Source organism: Ruditapes philippinarum, unplaced genomic scaffold, assembly GCF_026571515.1.
Source record: "Ruditapes philippinarum isolate M1 unplaced genomic scaffold, ASM2657151v2 ctg13042_1_1_1_1, whole genome shotgun sequence".
NCBI classification, from domain to species: Eukaryota; Metazoa; Mollusca; class Bivalvia; order Venerida; family Veneridae; genus Ruditapes; species Ruditapes philippinarum.
Window position 1 is genome coordinate 4,263 of NW_026855536.1, and position 20,772 is coordinate 25,034.

At 34.9% G+C, this 20,772-nt stretch overlaps 2 protein-coding genes across 2 annotated transcripts; both read left to right on the plus strand.

The window, feature by feature from the left end:
* The first annotated feature begins 1,415 nt into the window (after positions 1-1,415).
* On the plus strand, positions 1,416-3,815 carry LOC132743657 (uncharacterized). Its single transcript, XM_060732210.1, has 2 exons — positions 1,416-1,908; positions 3,298-3,815. Exons 1-2 carry the CDS (start codon positions 1,622-1,624, stop codon positions 3,659-3,661), a joined length of 651 nt encoding a protein of 216 aa, XP_060588193.1. The 5' UTR covers positions 1,416-1,621; the 3' UTR covers positions 3,662-3,815.
* On the plus strand, positions 3,674-10,944 carry LOC132743656 (uncharacterized). The gene is made up of 4 exons (XM_060732208.1): positions 3,674-3,725; positions 3,903-4,232; positions 6,146-6,317; positions 10,142-10,944. The coding sequence occupies exons 1-4, from the start codon at positions 3,674-3,676 to the stop codon at positions 10,482-10,484; spliced, it is 897 nt and encodes a 298-aa protein (XP_060588191.1). The 3' UTR covers positions 10,485-10,944.
* Positions 10,945-20,772: the final 9,828 nt, after the last annotated feature.

The window sequence follows — 20,772 nt, forward strand, 5'->3', positions numbered from 1 at the left end:
AAAAGTATCATAGAGGAGGGAAAGAAACGCTTCTTTCCAAACAATGAAAGTCAACAGGGAAAACGGAGTGAAATAGAGATAGGTCTAGCAAATTTTGCTGGAAATGAAATAACTGACTTTGAGGACTTGGAAGGAAATCCTTGCAGTTTCCAGAGTTACCTAAAGGCTCATGGATTATATTCTTCGCAGTCTCATCTGTATATGCGCACAAAAAAGAAAGGTATTGAGAGCCCACCATCATTTTATGTGAATGGAATTCAGGCTGGAACTGTCAAAATTAAGTATCAGAAAACAGTTGCATCCGTGTATGATAACAGATGTGACTCTGCTATATCCTGTTACTCAACTCTTTCTTGCTATAATATGGTTCATGATCATGAACAGGAATTTGAGCATTTTCATCCACAAGAGCATGGATTTTTTGTAACTGAATTCGAAAATGATAATGTGAAGTATCATCCACAGTCTCAAAATGACACCACTGAAAGGCAAAACAATGTGTTGTTTTATGGACCAGATGTTATATTTGGCATTGAAGAAGATATTCCAAATTTCTTATTACTGGGTGTTTTAGCAGACCCACCAGTTCATGATGTGAAGTACATTTGGGAAAAAAACAATGACATAATTTATGCTGACTGCAATAAACAATCCATAAAAGTAAAAGAAGAAGGGGTCTACACACTGACCATTGAAGCTGGCACACTCAAACTTTTCATAGGGCAACCTGTTGTGGTGACCTTTTCTGGCAGTACTGTCCATTCTGAGGTAGTTACCTCTGCAACAGTCAGTAGCCAAGACTCTGCTACTGGGTTCACAATTGGAGAGAGTTCCTTAGCAGTTACAGCGCTTGATACAGCAAATGTGATTGACATTTCACTCACTGATAACAATGTCTTTATCAATACCATGGACATAAACACCAATATCGATGTTTCTTTTATAGTTGAAGAGAAATGGCCCGGACAAAATAAAAGTATGAAAATTAACAAAGGGCAATAACTCAAAAATTAAGAAGTGCAGAGTACTGGTCCTTCGCACTGCACTTCGGGTTATTGAAAGAAGCATGCATATCAAGTTTGAAGTAAATCAGACTTATACTGACTCAATTATGCTCCGACAAGCTTAAGGGGACTAAATCAAGTGAATTGAATTGTTACAGGTACTTCAGGACATACTTTATGCATCTTTGAAAACATCTGAGACTAAGGAAGTTGAACTAAACTTCGGTATCAGACTATCGGTAACTTCTTTTGAATTTGCCATGTTTTGTATCCAAACTCAAATGATTGGGAAGTACAATTGGTACAAAGTGGTTCTACTCGCTACAGTGAAACAGAATGATATATAATATAAAGAAATAAGGATAATAGTTAACTGTATATTCAATTGCATACATTTCATTATACTGAATGTGTTTATCTTCACAACTGGAGTGAAAAAGCTTTAGAGTATTTTATTGTATGTGGTACAATAGTAAAAGAAATTATGCAAGAATTCATTCATTCATTTTCAATTTTTGATAGTTTAAAGGTAGATAATAATATTTTGTCACATTTCAAACAAGAATAAGGTACTATTAATTTTTAGAAAATTTGTGTTGTGGGTATTCATTCTTTTTATGGATAAAATAATAATTATTTCAGGTACACAGTACAAACTCACAGACCTCAGAGAATCCTATAGTGTCACAAAGGAGACACAGGTTGATCCTCTTGATTTTCAACCAATGCCAGCTACCCCCACCATGCAGAAGACCTCCACCCCAGTATCAACACCAATCAGTAAGTGTACATCCCCAAACACAACATTCAGTTCCGCCACCGAAAAACATGACTCTACTTGGGAACCAACATCAGATATGGATGACAGTGAAGATGATACTATCATTGATGAAGATTGGGACAGGTGAGGATTGATTTAAAGTTTGAAAACTGTAACTTGCATTCTAAGCTTGAAATTTAGATTGATTGTTGGTGACAAAGACTGTGCATGTTACTTTGTTAAGCTTTTTAGCTTGTGTCTTTTATGATATTTACCTTGAAGGTAAAATTATTAAATTTTCACTGACTTGCTATAATTGACTGTAACTTGGTAATTAATGAATTTATTATCTCCATACTTGGAAAGAAGCAACAATTCAGACAACACATAGTTATGCCCATTCTTAAGTTAAAATTTAGTTAATATTTATCAGCCCTTTAACTGGCAAAGCTCTCATTCAAAAGTCAGTACTCAAAATTTGAGCATCTTTGACAGCTTTTTTTTAGCTTGCCTGTTACAAAGTGACATGTTGAGCTTTTGTGATCTCTTTTCGTCCGGCGACAGTCCATTAACTTTTAGCTAGATCTTAGATATTTGGCATGAAGCATCTTCTAGTGAGTGTATATCAAATGTGTTCAAATAAAATCCCCAGGGTCAAATTGGCTCCATCCTGGGGGTCGGGTCATTGATTTTAATTATATGTCTATAGTAAAAACTTAAAAATCTTTTAAATAACCAATAGCGCTAGAGCTTAGAAATTAAGTATGAAACATCTGTTAGTGAGTGTCTACCAAATTTGTTCAAATAAAAGCCCAAGGGTTAAATTGGCCCTGCCCCGGGGGTCTGATTTTCCTTACATATCTTTCTTGTAAAAACTAAGAAAATCTTCTTTAAAAACCCCAAAGAGCAAAGGTCTAGATATTAAGCATGAAACAATTAAATGGGTGTCTACAAAGTTTGTTCAAATAAAAGCCTTCAGGTCAAAATGTAGCCCCATCCTAGGGGTTCATTGATTTTACTTATATATACATGTATATAGTTAAAACTTAAAACTCTTCTTGTGAAAATCCAAAAGAGCTAAATCTTAAATATTTTGCATAAAACATCTTCTATTGGATGTCTACCAAGTTTCTTCAAATGAAAATGATTACCCAATCGAACTCAACCATTTAAATGAACATAGATTTATTAGATTAACACAGTGTACCGTTAATACGGGGGATAATATTTAAAATAATGACGTATTCGACGAACTAATGACGTACTTTCAATCCACCTATCTAAGCTGGAAAACATTTAGGCCTTGTCCTAGTTAAACCTCGGTTGGCTCAAACTACCAATCTCTCGAACAAATTTGCACAGACCCTCCGAGTTTGAGCGAAAGAAGTTTGACTGTATATAACATCTTTCAGATACTTAGGGGGATATGTGTGTCCTATTCAAGTTTTAATTTCTTCTGTTTCACTGATAACACAGTTGTTATTTTAGTTATAATGTGAAAATAAACATTTAATTGTCTCTTTTATTTTTTAGATCTGACACACTGAAGACCCCAAAGTACATGGTTTTCGAACAATGTCTTATGTCTCTATTCACAATAAGTACAGTCTGTTTCTCAAACACTTCGGCTCACATCAAACAGAGACTGGGAAGTTTTATAAGTGTCCTACAAGAGTGTTCATGTGGGCATATCAGAGAATGGCATTCCCAGCCAATGATCGGGAAACGACCAGCAGGGAACATTTTAATATCAAGTGCAGTGTTGTTTTCTGCTGTGAATATAGAGAAAGTTTTGCGAATGTTTAAATTTATACATTTTTCTAGTGTTAGTGCTACAACTTTCTATAAATATCAAAGAGGATATATGTGGCCAGCTATTGAAAAAATTTGGAATTGAACAAGAAATGCAATGCTGGAAGGAATAAGATCAAGACCTGGGAAAGTTATACTTGCTGGTGATGGTAGGTCTGACAGCCCTGGACATTGTGCCAAATATGGTTCTTACTCTCTTCTTGACATCCGCTCTGGAAGGGTTATTGAAATCAAATTAGTGCAAAACAACCAAGTCAAGAGTAGTAACCTTAGGTAGCCATATGGAACTTGAAGGCCTGAAGCTTGCTACATGTAGTCTAAAACAGATCGCCACGTCCAGATTCAAAAGTGGATTCGAGAGAATTTGGTTAATGTGAGACATACTTATGATGTGTGGCATGTAGCCAAAAGTAATAAGAAAAAGCTAACTGCACTATCAAAACAGAAAGATTGTGAAATCATTGGAAAATGGATAAAAAGTATTAGTAACCATGTCTACTGGGCTGCTGCCTCAACTCCAGATGGAGACAGAGAAACCATCTTAGCCAAATGGTTATCTCTGTCAAATCACATACAGAACATTCACAATGGTCATGGTCCTAGGTTTCCATCCTGTCTGCATGGTGACTTGGAGTCAAGACAATGGCTTAAACCAGGTTCATATATATTCAATGGCCACACTGCTTTAAAGAACACATTTAGTGGTGGCTGTTAGCTGACAGCATCAATACAAACTTAAAAATATAATTATAATTTATAAACTAAATTCTTTTAACTAAAGAATATGAATTAATAGATGATTAAGAACATCTGAACACTTTTGTTCCATTTTTGTTCCATACAGAAACATGAAATCATTACATTTAAACAAATTATATCAAGTCTATATACATGTACAATATAACATAAACTAGAAATGTGTCATCATGCCACGGATGCCCCCGCATGCAGCCAAAATTTCAGATGGTGCATTAATTATTTTTTTCATTTTAAGTTCAAAGCCCTTAAAACTTTTCAATGTTAACACAAACCATTTTCATACAAGGCACTGAAATTATTCAGTCTTAACCTTTTAAAAATAGCATATTGCATATTTGTAGCCAAAATAATGGCTAGAGTGCTGAAACTGAAAGTTCAAAATTTTACCAACATTCAGGAAAGATAAGTTTGTCTAAAATCATTGAACCACGACCAAATTCAAACTTAAACTGCTTATTCCTAAGATGTATCTATATTATTTTCAAAGTGAAAGGGACATAACTCTGCCAAAAAATCATCAAACCATGACCAAATTCCAACTTGACCTGCCCATTCCTTTGACATATCCATATGTCAAATTTAAGTTGAATATGTAACACTGTTGGGTAGATAATGAACAGAAACTGTAAATTTCATATTATTTTCAAAGTGAAAGGGGCATTACTCTGCCAAAAATCATTGAACCAAGTCCAAATTCGAACTTGGCCTGGGCATTCTTAAAACATATCCATATGTCATATTTGAGTTGAATGTGTTGTACCATTGGGGAGATAATAAACGGAAACTGAAAATTTCATATTACTTTTAAAGTGAAAGGGGCATAACTCTGCCAAAAATCATTGAACCATGACTAAATTTGAACTTGACCTGCGCATTCCTTTGACGCATCCATATGTCAAGTTTGAGTTGAATGTATTGTACCTTTGGGGAGATAATGAACGGAAACTGAAAATTTCATATTATTTTCAAAGTGAAAGGGGCATAACTCTGCCAAAAATCATCGAACCATGACCAAATTCAAACTTGACCTGTATCTTTTTCATGACATATCCATATGTCAAGTTTGAGTTGAATGTGTTGTACCTTTGGGGAGATAATGAACGGAAACTGAAAATTTCATATTGTTTTCAAAGTAAAAGGGGCATAACTCTGCCAAAAATCATCAAACCATGACCAAATTCGAACTTGACCTGTATTTTCTCATGACATATCCATATATCAAGTTTGAGTTGAATGTGTTGTACAGTTGGGGAGATAATGAACGGAAACTGAAAATTTCATATTATTTTCAAAGTGAAAGGGGCATAACTCTGCCAAAAATCATCGAACCATGACCAAATTCAAACTTGACCTGTATCTTTTTCATGACATATCCATATGTCAAGTTTGAGTTGAATGTGTTGTACCTTTGGGGAGATAATGAACGGAAACTGAAAATTTCATATTGTTTTCAAAGTAAAAGGGGCATAACTCTGCCAAAAATCATCGAACCATGACCAAATTCGAACTTGACCTGTATTTTCTCATGACATATCCATATGTCAAATTTGAGTTGAATGTGTGCAACCGTTCTTAAGATAATGAACGGAAACTGATGATGACGGAATGACAGAATGACGGAAGGACGGAACAGGGTAACACTATATGCCCCGGCCATTACATGGCGGGGGCATAAATATCATGTACACTAAAGGATGGTGTAATCTACATTGAATCAGTCGTCATTGATAATAAAATGTATTTACCAAATTCATTTGTGATTTACATAACATATTTGAAAGGTTATCAGTAACATTTTTTTGTATTTTAGGAACCAAGGCATGTGCCAAAGTTGAAGACCTAATAACAAACACACGATTGTGTAACGACATTCGCAAACTTTCAACTGACCCACAGACATCTGACCTCGAGGCATATCATAGTGTTGTAAACCATTTCGCCCCCAAACTGCATTCCTACACATTTCATGGTCAATTATGCAGGTCAGTATATAATTTCAATAACAAAGGAAATGTCTGCCTATAGATATACATTGTACTATGCTCATCCTTGAGTAAAATATTTAATCATGGAAATTTATTTAAATCTATAAAATTCTTACTGAATATCTCTTAATTTGAATAAAAGAGTGAATTTAACTATGTATAGGAGCTTTGTTCCCTAATAGCTGTTTAGCAAAGTTTTTACTTCCTTACAATTAACAAGAGGGCCATGATGGCCCTGAGGTCGCTCACCTGTATATAGGCCCCCTGAGCAGGGCCAGTTTAAACCCCAGGGCTTTTATTTGAACAAACTTTGTAGACACTCACTAGAAGATGTTTCACAATGTTAAGCTTTTACTACACACATGTAATGAAAAACAATGATCTCATTCGCTCCCCCCCCCCCCCCACGGCAGGGCCAATTTTCACCCGAGGGCTTCTTTTTGAACAGACTTGGTAGGCATCCATAAGAAGATATTTCATGCTAAACATCTAAGCTCTAGTTCATTGGGGTTTTTAAAAGAAGATTTTTAAGTTTTTACTACACACATATAGTTAAAAACAGTGACACCCCTGGGGCGGGGCCAGTTTTGACCCCGGGGCTTTTATTTGAACAAACTTTGTAGACACTTATAAGAAGATGTTTCAAGCTTAATATCTAACTCTAGCTATTTGGGTTTTTTACAAAGAAGACTTTTTAAGTTTTTAATATATGCATATATAGGGAAAATCAAGACCCCCCGGGGCGGGGCCAATTTTGACCACAGGACTATTATTTGAACAAACTTTGTAGACACTCACTAAAAGATGTTTCATGCTTAATATCTAAACTCTAGCTATTTGGTTTTTTTCAAAGAAGGTTATTTAAGTTTTTGCTATACACATATAAGGAAAATCAATGACCCCCTGGGGTGGGGCCAATTTTGACCACAGGGCTTTTATTTGAACAAACTAAGTAGACACACATTAGAAGATGTTTCCTGCTAAATATCTTAGCTCTAGCTCTTTGAGTTCTTTCAAAGAAGATTTTGTAACTTTTTACTATATGCATATAGGGAAAATCAATGACCCCCCGGGGCGGGGCCAATTTTGACCCCAGGGCTTTTATTTGAACAAACTTAGTAGACACTCACTAGAAGATGTTTCATGCCAAATATCTAAGCTCTAGCTCTTATGGTTTTTTTAAAAGAAGATATTTAAAGTTTTTTCTTTCAGTTGCCATGGCAACCAGAGTTCTGCATGGAATTAAATTCTTTGAACAATTTTTTAAGGTGACCACCAAAGGAACATTCCTGTGAAGTTTGGATGAAATTGGCTTAGAGGTTTATGAGGAGATGTCATTTAAAGCAAAAGTTTACGGACAGACGCCGGACGGACGCCGGACGAAAAGCGATCACAAAAGCTCACCCTGTCACTTTGTGACAGGTGAGCTAAAAATGACATTGTACATTCATACTGTGACCACCTAACATGTGTAGAATTGTATGCATAGCAGGTCTACTTTGTGTGCAGTCAGAACATTTTATTTTATATTAATAAAGTATATAGTATATCTTTAATCATGTTGGTGATGTAGCCAACACCAGCCAACAATCAATTCCACATTTAATATGACATACCAAAAATGAATTAGATGTATTTAAGTGACTGGTTCATTTACATTTTCTGTATTAAATACTAATGAAAGGGAAACCTTTGTTCTCAGTCTTAAGTTTTTAAACATGGAGCTTTTAAGTTCTTTTCATCCTTACACAGTGTATTTCTAATTCTAACTAGAGGATGCTTTTGTAAAAAAGCGCATGTCTCCCCCACTGCTGAGAATAACTGTGAATGGAAACAGGAATGGAAATGGAGATAAGATAATGTAAATACCCGGTAGTCACTTCAATGAAGGCTGTCTATGGATGGTTTCTATTGTTAAGGTTGTATGAGAAGATGCTTCCTAAACTGTTTGTTTTTAACCAGGTATTCAATTTTGAAAATCCTGGTTATTCAATCAGCGTATGGCAGGCGGGCGTCAAACGAAATTGCACTTGATGGTCATATCATATATAGTTTCACAAATGAAATTAAATTAAATTGTGTCTGCTCCATAATTCTTCAAACCTTTAAAGGATTTTGATGATACTTGAAACAAACGTTCATATTGTCAGATTTTTTTACACTATTGAAAGACAACTCAAATTACAATGTATGTAAAATCATGATAACTGTAGTGTGTTGGGATGACTCCACTCGTTTTCACAATGAAGCCTCTCTGGTAGATACTTGAAACAAAAATTCACCACATCCAGAGAACGTGTAGAGTACATGTTTCGTATGGCTGGTTCCAAGGTCAAGGTCTACTTGACACTTGAATGTCATATCATATATAGTTTCACAAACGAAATTAAAGGAAATTGTGTCTGCTCCATAACTCTTCAACCCTTTGAAGGATTTTGATGATACTTGAAACAAACGTTCATATTGTCAGATTTTTTACACTATTGAAAGACAACTCAAATTTCAATGTATGTCAAATCATGATAACTGTAGTGTGTTGGGATGACTCCACTCGTTTTCACAATCAAGCCTCTCTGGTAGATATGGTCAATAAGTGTGTTGTGTGCTGTAGTAGCCTTGTTTATTATTTGTTTAAAGCGATGTCGTAACATAGTGTGGGTCAATGGATGTTCTAAATATTGAATGAGGTCAATGTTGAAGTCTCCTAGAACTATGCAGTTTTCTGTTGGTGAATTTTCCAAGACAAGGGTAAGCTTTTGAAGGAACAAGTTAATCGGCAAAGACGGAGGTTTATATACAAGGTTGATTAATAAGACCAATCATCCTATGAAGTTTGAGGGTTGTAGGTCAAAAGGAACTCTAGTTATCATCCGGAAATGAGAAATTGACCAACGGTCACTGTGACCTTGACCTTTGACCTACTGACCCCAAAAACAATAGGGATCATCTGCTCTATAAGACCAATCATCCTATGAAGTTTGAGGGCTGTAGGTCAAAAGGAACTCTAGTTATCATCCGGAAACGAGAAATTGACCAACGGTCACTGTGACCTTGACCTTTGAACTACTGACCCCAAAAACAATAGGGATCATCTGCTCAATAAGACCAATCATCCTATGAAGTTTGAGGTCTGTAGGTCTAAAGGAACTCTAGTTATCATCCGGAAACGAGAAATTGACCAACGGTCAGTGTGACCTTGACCTTTGACCTACTGACCCCAAAAACAATAGGGATCATCAGCTCTATAAGACCAATCATCCTATGAAGTTTGAGGGCTGTAGGTCAAAAGGAACTCTAGTTATCGTCCGGAAACGAGAAATTGACCAACGGTCACTGTGACCTTGACCTTTTAACTACTGACCCCAAAAACAATAGGGATCATCTGCTCAATAAGACCAATCATCCTATGAAGTTTGAGGTCTGTAGGTCTAAAGGAACTCTAGTTATCATCCGGAAACGAGAAATTGACCAACGGTCAGTGTGACCTTGACCTTTGACCTACTGACCCCAAAAACAATAGGGATCATCAGCTCTATAAGACCAATCATCCTATGAAGTTTGAGGGCTGTAGGTCAAAAGGAACTCTAGTTATCGTCCGGAAACGAAGAATGGACGGACGGACTGACGGACGGACTGACGGACGGACGGACTGACGGACAGGGCAAAAACAATATGTCTCCCCCCGAGGTGGGGGAGACATAATGAATTGATTTAAATGAGAACATTTGTAGTTTAAAGAAAATGTATAGAAGTGTTAATGGTACATTAAAATATAGAGTAAATAATTATTAAGATTTTCATGGTTCAATTTCTAATTTCAGACAACATCTTGCTGCTCTGCATTTCAACGAAAACAGCAAAAGAAAGTCTGCTGTAAATAAAGATGGTAATGTTGCCATTCAAATCGCATTCCCAAAATACAAGACAGGGGATGAATTCTCTATAAAAATAAAAAGGGAAAAAATGACATATGAATATGTGGAATCCTTACTCAGGGAAGTGTTGGACATAGCAGACAGAGACTCTGGCCCTTCGGTCCTTTCCACACCTGCCCCACCTTTCTTGAGCAGCGGAAAAAGAAGACCATGCCAAGATGAAATTTCCAGGACGCTAAGTCGTTACACGAAATTCAGATTTGGAGAGAGACGTTGTTTGGAATATTGAAATTTTGGTTATTTGCATAAATAGGTTCTTTGTGGTACAAATTAATTCCCATTTTACAGGAATGATAAGAATTAAGACCTAGTTTTGTATATCTTTGGCATTTATCAGTCCAATAATTTTTGAATAATAAATAGAGTTAAGGACCTTTAATGAATTTATCTTTTTAAAAATCTGTCCAGACTTCTATTGTTATACTGCTAATGCAGTTTTAGTGAAACTTTACATGATTGATCTATCTTTAGTACTGCACATAATACACACGTTTTCTGGTTGAATGACTTTTGCCTAGTTATAGTCCTAGAATTTAAAATGCATTTAGGCATTTTAAGGATTTATTTTTTGCCTGCTACAAAATAGCTGTGACATCATCCCTCAATGCTTCTGCTTAATTAAGCTAACATCAGGCAACATGTGACGGTGAAAACTGATTGCTTTTGTTGAAGTGTTCAATTAATTTATGAGAAGGTGCATAATTTTATTGATTTTTTAGCTTGCCTGAGCACAATGTGCTGAAGGTGAGCTTTTGTGATCACTCTATGTCCGTCATCCGTGCATCACCAAGTAACATATGTCAGTCATCCGTGCATCATCAACTTAAAACATCTTTTCCTAAACTCTGGAATGGATTAAACAAGAGGGCCATGATGGCCCAAAGTCGCTCACCTGTATATAGGCCCCTGGAGCGGGGCCAGTTAAAACCCCAGGGCTTTTATTTGAACAAACTTGGTTGTATATGTATATATATATATATATATATATATATATATATATATATATGTATATGTATATGTATATGTATATATATATATATATATATATATATATATATATATATATATATATATATATGTATGTATATGTATATATATATATATACATATACATACATAAATATATATATATATATATATATATATACACACACACACATAATATGTATATATATATATATATCTATATATATATATATATATATACATTTATATATATATATATATATATATATATATATATATAAATATTAAATATATATGTATATATATAATATGTATATATCTAAAAAAAAAAAAAGTCAAGCTAATGAATGACCCCCGGGGCGGGGCCAATTTTGACCCCAGGGCTTTTATTTGAATAAACTTGGTAGACACCCATGAGAACATGTTTCATGCTAAATGTCTTAGCACTAGCTCTTTGAGTTCTTAAAAAGAAGATTTTTTAAGTTTTTACTATATGCACATAGGGAAAATCAATGACCCCCGGGGCGGGGCCAATTTTGACCCCAGGGCTTTTATTTGAACAAACTTGGTAGACACCCATGAGAACATGTTTCATGCTAAATATCTTAGCTCTAGCTCTTTGAGTTCTTTAAAAGAAGATTTTTTAAGTTTTTACTATATGCACATAGGGAAAATCAATGACCCCCGGGGGCGGGGCCAATTTTGACCCTAGGGCTTTTATTTGAACAAACTTGGTAGACACTTACTAGAAGATGTTTCATGCTTTATATCTAAACACTAGCTATCTGGGTTTTTTCAAAGAAGATTTTTAAGTTTTTGCTATACACAGTCATATAAGGAAAATCAATGACCCCCGGGGCGGGGCCAATTTTGACCCTAGGGCTTTGATTTGAACAAACTTTGTAGACACTCACTAGAAGATGTTTCATGCTTAATAGCTAAACTCCAGCTATTTGGGTTTTTTTAAAGAAGATTTTTTAAGTTTTTGCTATACACATATAAGGAAAATCAATGACCCCCGGGGCGGAGCCAATTTTGACCCCAGGGCTTTTATTTGAACAAACTTGGTAGACACCCATTAGAACATGTTTCATGCTAAATATCTTAGCTCTAGCTCTTTGAGTTCTTTAAAAGAAGATTTTTTAAGTTTTTACTATATGCATATAGGGAAAATCAATGACCCCCTGGGGCGGGGCCAATTTTGACCCTAGGGCTTTGATTTGAACAAACTTGGTAGGCACTCATTAGAAGATGTTTCATGCCAAATATCTAAGCTCTAGCTCTTACGGTTTTTTAGAAGAAGATTTTTTAAGTTTTTCTTATTGGTTGCCATGGCAACCAGAGTTTTTAATGGAATTTAAATTTTTGAACAACTTTGAAAGGGGTCCACCTAAGGATCATTTCTGTAAAGTTTGGTTGCAATTGGCCATGTAGTTTAGGAGGAGATGTAGTTTGAAAAGTTTGACGCCATTTTTTGAAGGACGCACGACGCACGACGCACGACGCACGACGGACGCAGAGTGATGACAAAAGCTCACCTTTGAGCACTTCGTGCTCAGGTGAGCTAAAAACAGTTCCTCTCTCAAAATAGCTCAAGCTGTTCAGCCTTACTGCACAATATGGCCGCCAGAGCTAAAATAGAAAAAAACATTTTCAACGAGATTAGGCCCATGGTCTGTAAATCATGGTTTCAATAGCAACCATGGTTTTCTGACCATGGTTCAACTTTGGTTGACCATTGTTTTCTGACCACGGTTCAACTTAAGATGACCATGGTTCAACTTGGGTTGACCATGGTCTGTCAAAACATGGTTGTAGACTGTGGTCCATTTGTTATTTTGTTAAACCATGTCATCACTATGGTTTAACCATGGTCAAATAACCATGGATGAACATGGTGAATCATAGTCACATTTCGCATGGGTTATAACCGGAAGTTCGCTATAACCGTGTTTGCTATAAGAAAGTTTACTGTACTGAAAAGCAGCAGAATATTCGAGTGCGCCGTCTCTGTGACAGCTCTTATTAATTCTTCAAATGACCAGCGCGATTATCTGATTGACGTTGCTTACACCACTATTTTACCGAATGGAATTATTATGTTGGGGTTGTAGCTATCAGCATATACCAATTGTCTGGACGAAAGGGTCATCGGAACTATTAAAGGTCTGGCAAAGGAGGGGATGGTGAATATTACTGAGGTTCATCGAAGAGCCCAGCAGACAGGAGAGGAAATAGCTCCATCTGGAGCAGATCACTGCGATCACAAGTTCATATATACAGAATGATGGTAGATACTGGGTAAAACACACTTAGCTACTGTACTTCAACTATAATGGCTTTTATACTAGAGGCTGGAATAACACACGAATTCATGGAGGCTGACATTTTTGTTGTTATTGTAGTTGGTGACTGCAATTTTTACGTTTATGTTCATTATAGGACTGAGTTAACCATTAGAAAATATGCCTTAATATTGTTTTGTCTCAGAAACACTTCACAGTCACTTGAAATTGTGAATTATTGTTATATTTTACGATTTTGCTTTTGAATAGCAAAGCTCCATTTCGAGCGTCTGTAACTCAGCCACTGTTCAGTAACCTATTTCGTTGATTATATGAAGATCAGTCACTTTTTGTCATAGTGTTGTATATCAAAATGATTGTTATTTTACCAAGAATTGTATTTTATAAGTTTCACATCACATGCATATTACTAACTGTTGATGAGTAAAAGTCATTATATCATGAGTGGAGTCTCAGAAAATGACCGGTTCACACCCCTCTTTCTGAGACTCCATCCATTGGTTGTTTTAGATCAAGTGGACACAGACCAAAACTAATAAAACGGGCGGCGACCAGTATAATATTTAGTTGCGTACAGTTCTTTAGTATTTATACTTGATAGTATAAAGTAAGTCCGTCTAATCATCTGTCCATTATGTCCGTTTTAATAGCATTCGAGTTGTGTCCACTGGTATTAGTATCGGATAAGAATCTATTGACATTAATCCGTTTATAAATTATCGTCTGCAACATTATATACTAGCTGTATAGATTTAATTAGATGCTGAACCTCATTTATAATTATAAGACATCTTTGTATAATAATAGATTTTAAAGAACTGTTAAAACAATAAAACTATTGTTAACTTTAAAACTCTTCTTGGTAACTCTGACTACCGACGGCTATTACAATATAAACATAACTTAAATGAATATATATATATATATATATATTAGATTTTTTCTTTGTTTTAGGTACCTTCTATAAGGAAATCAACTTTATCATCAATTCTACATTCTATCCACACCCATTTACCAAACAAATCTGGATACTACTAGAATCCACTAAGACAGTTTTTAGCACCTATGACACCAAGCAGTCTGGATCTAGTTCTAGCACTTAAATTGCCAGCAAAAAACCTGCATCTACTTCAAGCACCTATACAAACAAACAACCACTTTTTCAAGAGTTCCCGCACAAAACCAGACAGTATGGGAGAAATCGTCATTGAAGAAGATTGCCAGAAAGAACACACTTAGGATAGTAGGGCCATTCCTAATCCTGTAGATGTTTCGATGCTGGCCATGATTTTGGGAGACATTCCATGGGATATGTGATGGAATGTCTAGAGTAGAAATTGCGAGCATAAACATTGAATCAACTAGGCCATCAAAAAAGAAAATTTCCGTCAACCTTGGCAGGTAGATTACCCGATTACGGCTGAGTTTAGAGAGCCTTCAGATGATGAAACGATTCCCTATGATCCAGTGAACCCCGAGGAAAGGCAAGTCCTCCATTCACCAGCAGAGACGCATGACACGGACAGAGATAGTCCGGTAGATGATGTTAAAATGAGTTCTCCTTTTCAAAATTTTAACGACAAGTCATAGGACAGGCCTCAATACAGTAAAGCCTTGCATAAGCTAGGGTTTTCTGTATAGAAAGTGAAAAGTAGTGAAAAGCCATGACGATAAGTTGAAAGTACATGTAGAAACTGATCCTTCACTTTATACTTTATACGTGATAGCAAAAAGGATGACCATGCAGTTGTATTCCCGTCAAACTCTGGTACAAACTGTTTTACTAAATACTAAAAATTTAATGCCCTTAATGGATAGTGTGTTACATAAAACTGATTAACACACCTATGACAAATAACTTATATAACCTGATGTCTATAGGCAGGAATCACTCGCACCTTAAACCGATGGCTCAGCGCAATACTGGTCTAACTGCTATTTTTGGAAATGTTCAGGAGAGACAAAAAACTGATTTTATTCAAAAATACTTATATTAGAAAAATATTTTTTTGCTATGTTAACATTAATTATAATAAGAAATAATGCCATTTATATATTTTTTTATTAAAATGTTACAAATTGTGTATTATAGAGTTAGACCTTTATTGCGCTGAAATTCTGAGCGCAATACAAGACTAACTTGAGTTAGACTCAAATTCCCTCTTGCAATTTGGTAAAAGTGGTACAAATATTTGAGTTAGACCTGTTTTATGTTAAATATTCTGATATAAAAGAAATTTTAAATTTTGAACAAAATTGTTTTATTAATTCAAACATTGATTAAAATATTTTGCAAGTCTGTAGAAGAACTTTACAAAGACTAAATCCTGTAATATTTTTCTGTTAATATATCATGCGAGCTGACTTTAGATGAATTAAAGTACACTTCTTTCTTCTTTTTCAATTTGTTTGAGATTCAGATTTACTTAAGATCTTTTGCAGATTATCTGTGCAATAAATTTGAATTCTAAACAAAATGCAAACAGTTTTGATTCATATAGTGTTATGAACAGTAGTCATGAACAATGATGACTGACGATCCAGGTATATATTATGATATCATCAAAGTTTGAAAACAGGGAATAAACATTTTGTATAACTCACATTAAAAAATGTACAAAGAAGACACATTTTATTTTCTCAATGCACACCATTACCACCATTGGTGCTTAAATGCTGTGATTCCAATATTACTGTTATGCGCTAAATCTTAATGAATTTAATGTATGTGGTCCTCTTTTCTGATGATATAATCTTTTATAAATATCAAATATTTTCAAAAATGAAAACCGCTGTTAGACCATGCTTTTATTACAACTTTTGTATTTACTTTTTCAACTGTTTAGAGTATATTTGCAAATTTTATGACATGTTTTGCTGAAAACTGTGCATATCTTAAGAAAAGTGTTTCATTTTATATATCAAAGTCATTTTACCTCTAAATTTTGACCAAATAACAAGAGGTTGTCAAATATATTTTAGAGAAAAAAGTAGGGCAGTACAACCCTGTGACTATCAGGGATTCATAGAACAAAGTATTGTTAGCACATGATATAATTCAGAATCATTTTTGTAAAGTTAGATGTGCTGTTAACACTTGCAACCACTTACTCATTCAGATATGAAAAGGCGCACACCTGAAGCACCATGTGCACACTTTAGATTAGCACTAAACAATTAGAATGGATAAATGTTTGAATTTTCTCATTGACACTGATACTATACCAAAAGCAGTTGATAGTCATTACATTTTTAATTTCATTAAATTTGATAGGTAAAATTAATGGCTTTTAGATCTAAAATGAAACATTTTTATCAACTTATAGCTGTTTCTGCCACATAAGTCAAAGAGTTTTTGACAATTGCACTCACGAAAATTCAAAGGAGCTGTGTGATGTAAAAAATTATCAGAATACAAGAACTGAAAAGGTCATTATAATATATAAGTGTGCATATTTTGATTTTTGATAATAAGAACGGCGAGTGCATTGTTGTAGAATAATGCACGCTTCAGGCCTTCCTTGTTTATATAGAAAAAAATCCGATATAGTGTTAGAATTGACGTTCTATATTTAGACGTGTGATGTAATCATTATACACATGACGTAACCACTAAAAATGTGACGCGCAGACAATATTATTTAGAACGGAAACAAATCAGGCGCAATTTAGCTAAATATCAGGTACTGTACATAGCATTTATTTGTTAATGTCGTGTTAGAATCAAAATTATATATCCAAATCGGTGATTTTATTGCTTGATAACATTACTGTTTGTCGTTCAGATGCGCATCATTATATCACTCATGCTACGCCCTCGTGATATAATTCCTTACATCTGAACTCCAAACAGTGATGTTAATGAGCAATAAAATCACAGTTTGGGATATATTATATTTACTTTAATAACTTTACTTGATTAAAGAGAGTGATACAGAAGTAGATACATAATTTAAAAATAAAAACCCAAGATGTAACGCCCTCAAACCTGAAATTGTTCATTGTGTTACAGGCTAAGTTTGATTTGGCAGTGAAACAATGTACAGTCTACCACCTTACACCATTTTAAGCAGAACACATTATATAAATATGAACAAAGTGTAAAATTAAGAATTAGGAAATCTCAGCATATGATTAAACAAAGGTCAAACTAAAAAAAAAATGAATTTTTAGAGGGGGTTCAGAGGTTATGAATCCACTAGTGTAACACGTGTTATTTTCCATTTTAAAAGTGTGCATGAGAAACATACACTGTCTTTTACTAAATTTTACAAAAATGATAGTTTCAACTGCACTTTGTGTTATCAAATAATACAGTATGAGTATGATGTAATGACTTCAAAGACAAAATAAATGTTTAATTGTGACACTAAATTATTATTAATTTTTTTCAAGATTTTTCATTTACAGTTACTTGTACATGATATGCAATTGGCTAATATTTTGCGATTAATACAAAGCACTGATGGAGGCAATTAATTTCTAGTGTTTTCATGAATTCTCACATTCTTTATAACACATTTCAATGGGTGGTAATGAAACATTTAAGGTCTAACTCAAGCATTTTTGAGGAAAATTGATATATTTGACATCGCAATAAGAGACCAACTCAAGTTAGACCTATACTGCACTGACAAAATTGAACTACCTGAGATAGACTTTTATTTTAAATGTAAATAAAAAAGGCAAAAAAAGCAGAAATTACCCTAAAATTTTCACAGAATGTGTATTTGACCTTACATTATCAAAATATGTAAAAAAGTGATTTTGGGTAAAAATGTCACTTAGACCAGTATTGCGCTGAGCCATCGAAACAATGATCTGCTTAATGCTGGATATCAGGGCAAGTCTTGCACAAAAGACGAAATGAAGAAGTTTATGTAGTTTGGACCCAGACAAAATGCTGCTAGTGCAGTTTCTGGTTGCACTATGTGTAACCAAAAGTAAAAGAAAGTATATCGAGGAAAATGTCCCTTAACTCAGTTCAAGACAGACCCACCAATGAAACAAGTGCGTTTAGACTTCTTGGGTCCCCTGTAAAAACACCACAGGGAACTTATTATGATGGTGGATCAGTTCATGAACTGCTTATAATGGAATTGAATAAAATTATGATCTGTTAAAACTATGAAATGGAGGATATTGTGCACTTCCAGAATACTGCAAAATGGAAAGATAATAAGACATTCAATAGGCAAAGCTACATAAAAGCTTGTGCGAGTCAATAGAAGAATGTAATGCATCATTTCTTGTAGGAAATAATCCTGTATTTTATATTGGTGATTTGTAATACATTAGAGCCAGATTAATGAAAACTTTTACAGAACCACAGGGTGATGTTACATGCCAAATAACCAAGGTATGATGGACATTGTAGTTTCAGTGCTCAAAAGTTAGTATTTGGTCGGTTTATCTTGTAATAAATGAATTACCACCATCATCAAGAAATTCTAAACAAAATATAATTCTGTGGGGAGTGTGGAAAACAAAGGGAAAACCTTATTTTCATTCAGATTCAGAAGAAAGAGCTTCATCTTAAAGCTACACTGGACCTGTATCATCAATCAAGGGCTACAGTTTTAAATATGACACATAATATAATGAGAAATATGTATATCATAAAGAGGAAAATGTAAGCACTTGTGAAGGGTATAGGTTATACCAATGTACAGAAATGTTAAACCAAGCATACATAAATCTGAAGTTGTTCAATGTTAAACACGGGAGAATGACACTTCTATTTTGTGTCCACCACACTGCGATCTATTGAGACTAAGCCTTTCGACTAGGAGATTTGTTCCGCATCAGACGGGCAATACTCTCCGTTGCAACCGATTAATCGGCTGTACTGCCGCCGAGTAAAAGCAAGTTTCACAATAAAGTCGACCAAGTAAGCAAAAACAAATATTAAGGCTTTTTGCATGTATTATATTGAACAAAGGTGAACGCCCTGCAATTGTTTCCATTGTGTCATATTCATAAAATACTATTTGGAATGACAGAAAAGCCGACACCACTTTACTTCGCACCTTTGAACTCTAACCAAAGTTGTTTTTTGTTGTTTCTTTCTTTTGGGGTTGGGCCATTATTTATGGTATGAAAAGTTTTCATCTTTCATTTAAGTCATGTGACCTTTATCTTAACATGGACATTTACTCAAGGGAAGTATCAGTGCCATCTTAAATGAAAGTTGGGATACATTGTGAACCTAAGTGTTGGGACTGATATGTGAATAAGAACTTTCCTAAGTTGGAAGGATTATTTTTATTTCTTATTCTTACTTAGACTAAAGGAGTATTTTGAGGTATTATCTATCACTGACTTAGACACTATCCTGACTTAGTCTTAGGGATTATCATGACTAGGCCTGATGGAGTAACACTTATTCTTAAGGAGTATCCTGACTAGGTCTGAGGGAGTATCCTTATTTAATCTGAATGAGCATTGTAACTAGGTCTGAGGTAGTCTTAGGGAGTATCCTTACTTGATCTGAAGGAGAATCCTTATTTAATCTGAATGAGCATTGTAACTAGGTCTGAGGTAGTCTTAGGGAGTATCCTGACTAGGTCTGAGGGAGAATCCTTATTTAATCTGAATGAGCATTGTAACTAGGTCTGAGGTAGTCTTAGGGAGTATCCTTACTTGATCTGAAGGAGAATCCTTATTTAATCTGAATGAGCATTGTAACTAGGTCTGAGGTAGTCTAAGGGAGTATCCTGACTTGATCTGAAGGAGAATCCTTATTTAATCTGAATGAGCATTGTAACTAGGTCTGAGGTAGTCTTAGGGAGTATCCTGACTTGATCTGAAGGAGAATCCTTATTTAATCTGAATGAGCATTGTAACTAGGTCTGAGGTAGTCTTAGGGAGTATCCTGACTTGATCTGAAGGAGAATCCTTATTTAATCTGAATGAGCATTGTAACTAGGTCTGAGGTAGTCTTAGGGAGTATCCTTACTTGATCTGAAGGAGAATCCTTATTTAATCTGAATGAGCATTGTAACTAGGTCTGAGGTAGTCTTAGGGAGTATCCTGACTTGATCTGAAGGAGAATCCTTATTTAATCTGAATGAGCATTCTGACTAAGTCTGGGGCATTATACTGACTAAGTTTGTAGTGAGTATTCTGACTATGTTTGAGAGAGTGTTTTAAGTTTGAGTGAATATTCTCACTAAGTTTGAGTGAATATTCTGACGTTTGAGGGATAGTTCTGTCTTAATCTGAGGGAGTATTCTGACTACTTTC

What these genes read in the sequence shown, in the direction of transcription:
- LOC132743656 (XM_060732208.1), top strand. Translation starts at nt 3,674, where the DNA reads ATGCTGGAAGGAATAAGATCAAGACCTGGGAAAGTTATACTTGCTGGT. An exon ending in AGTTATACTTGCTGGTGATG is followed by an intron (nt 3,726 to 3,902) that starts GTAGGTCTGACA and finishes AGTCTAAAACAG; the next exon opens with ATCGCCACGTCCAGATTCAA. An exon ending in TTTCATGGTCAATTATGCAG is followed by an intron (nt 6,318 to 10,141) that starts GTCAGTATATAA and finishes TTCTAATTTCAG; the next exon opens with ACAACATCTTGCTGCTCTGC.
- LOC132743657 (XM_060732210.1), top strand. Translation starts at nt 1,622, where the DNA reads ATGGATAAAATAATAATTATTTCAGGTACACAGTACAAACTCACAGAC. An exon ending in ATTGATGAAGATTGGGACAG is followed by an intron (nt 1,909 to 3,297) that starts GTGAGGATTGAT and finishes TTTATTTTTTAG; the next exon opens with ATCTGACACACTGAAGACCC.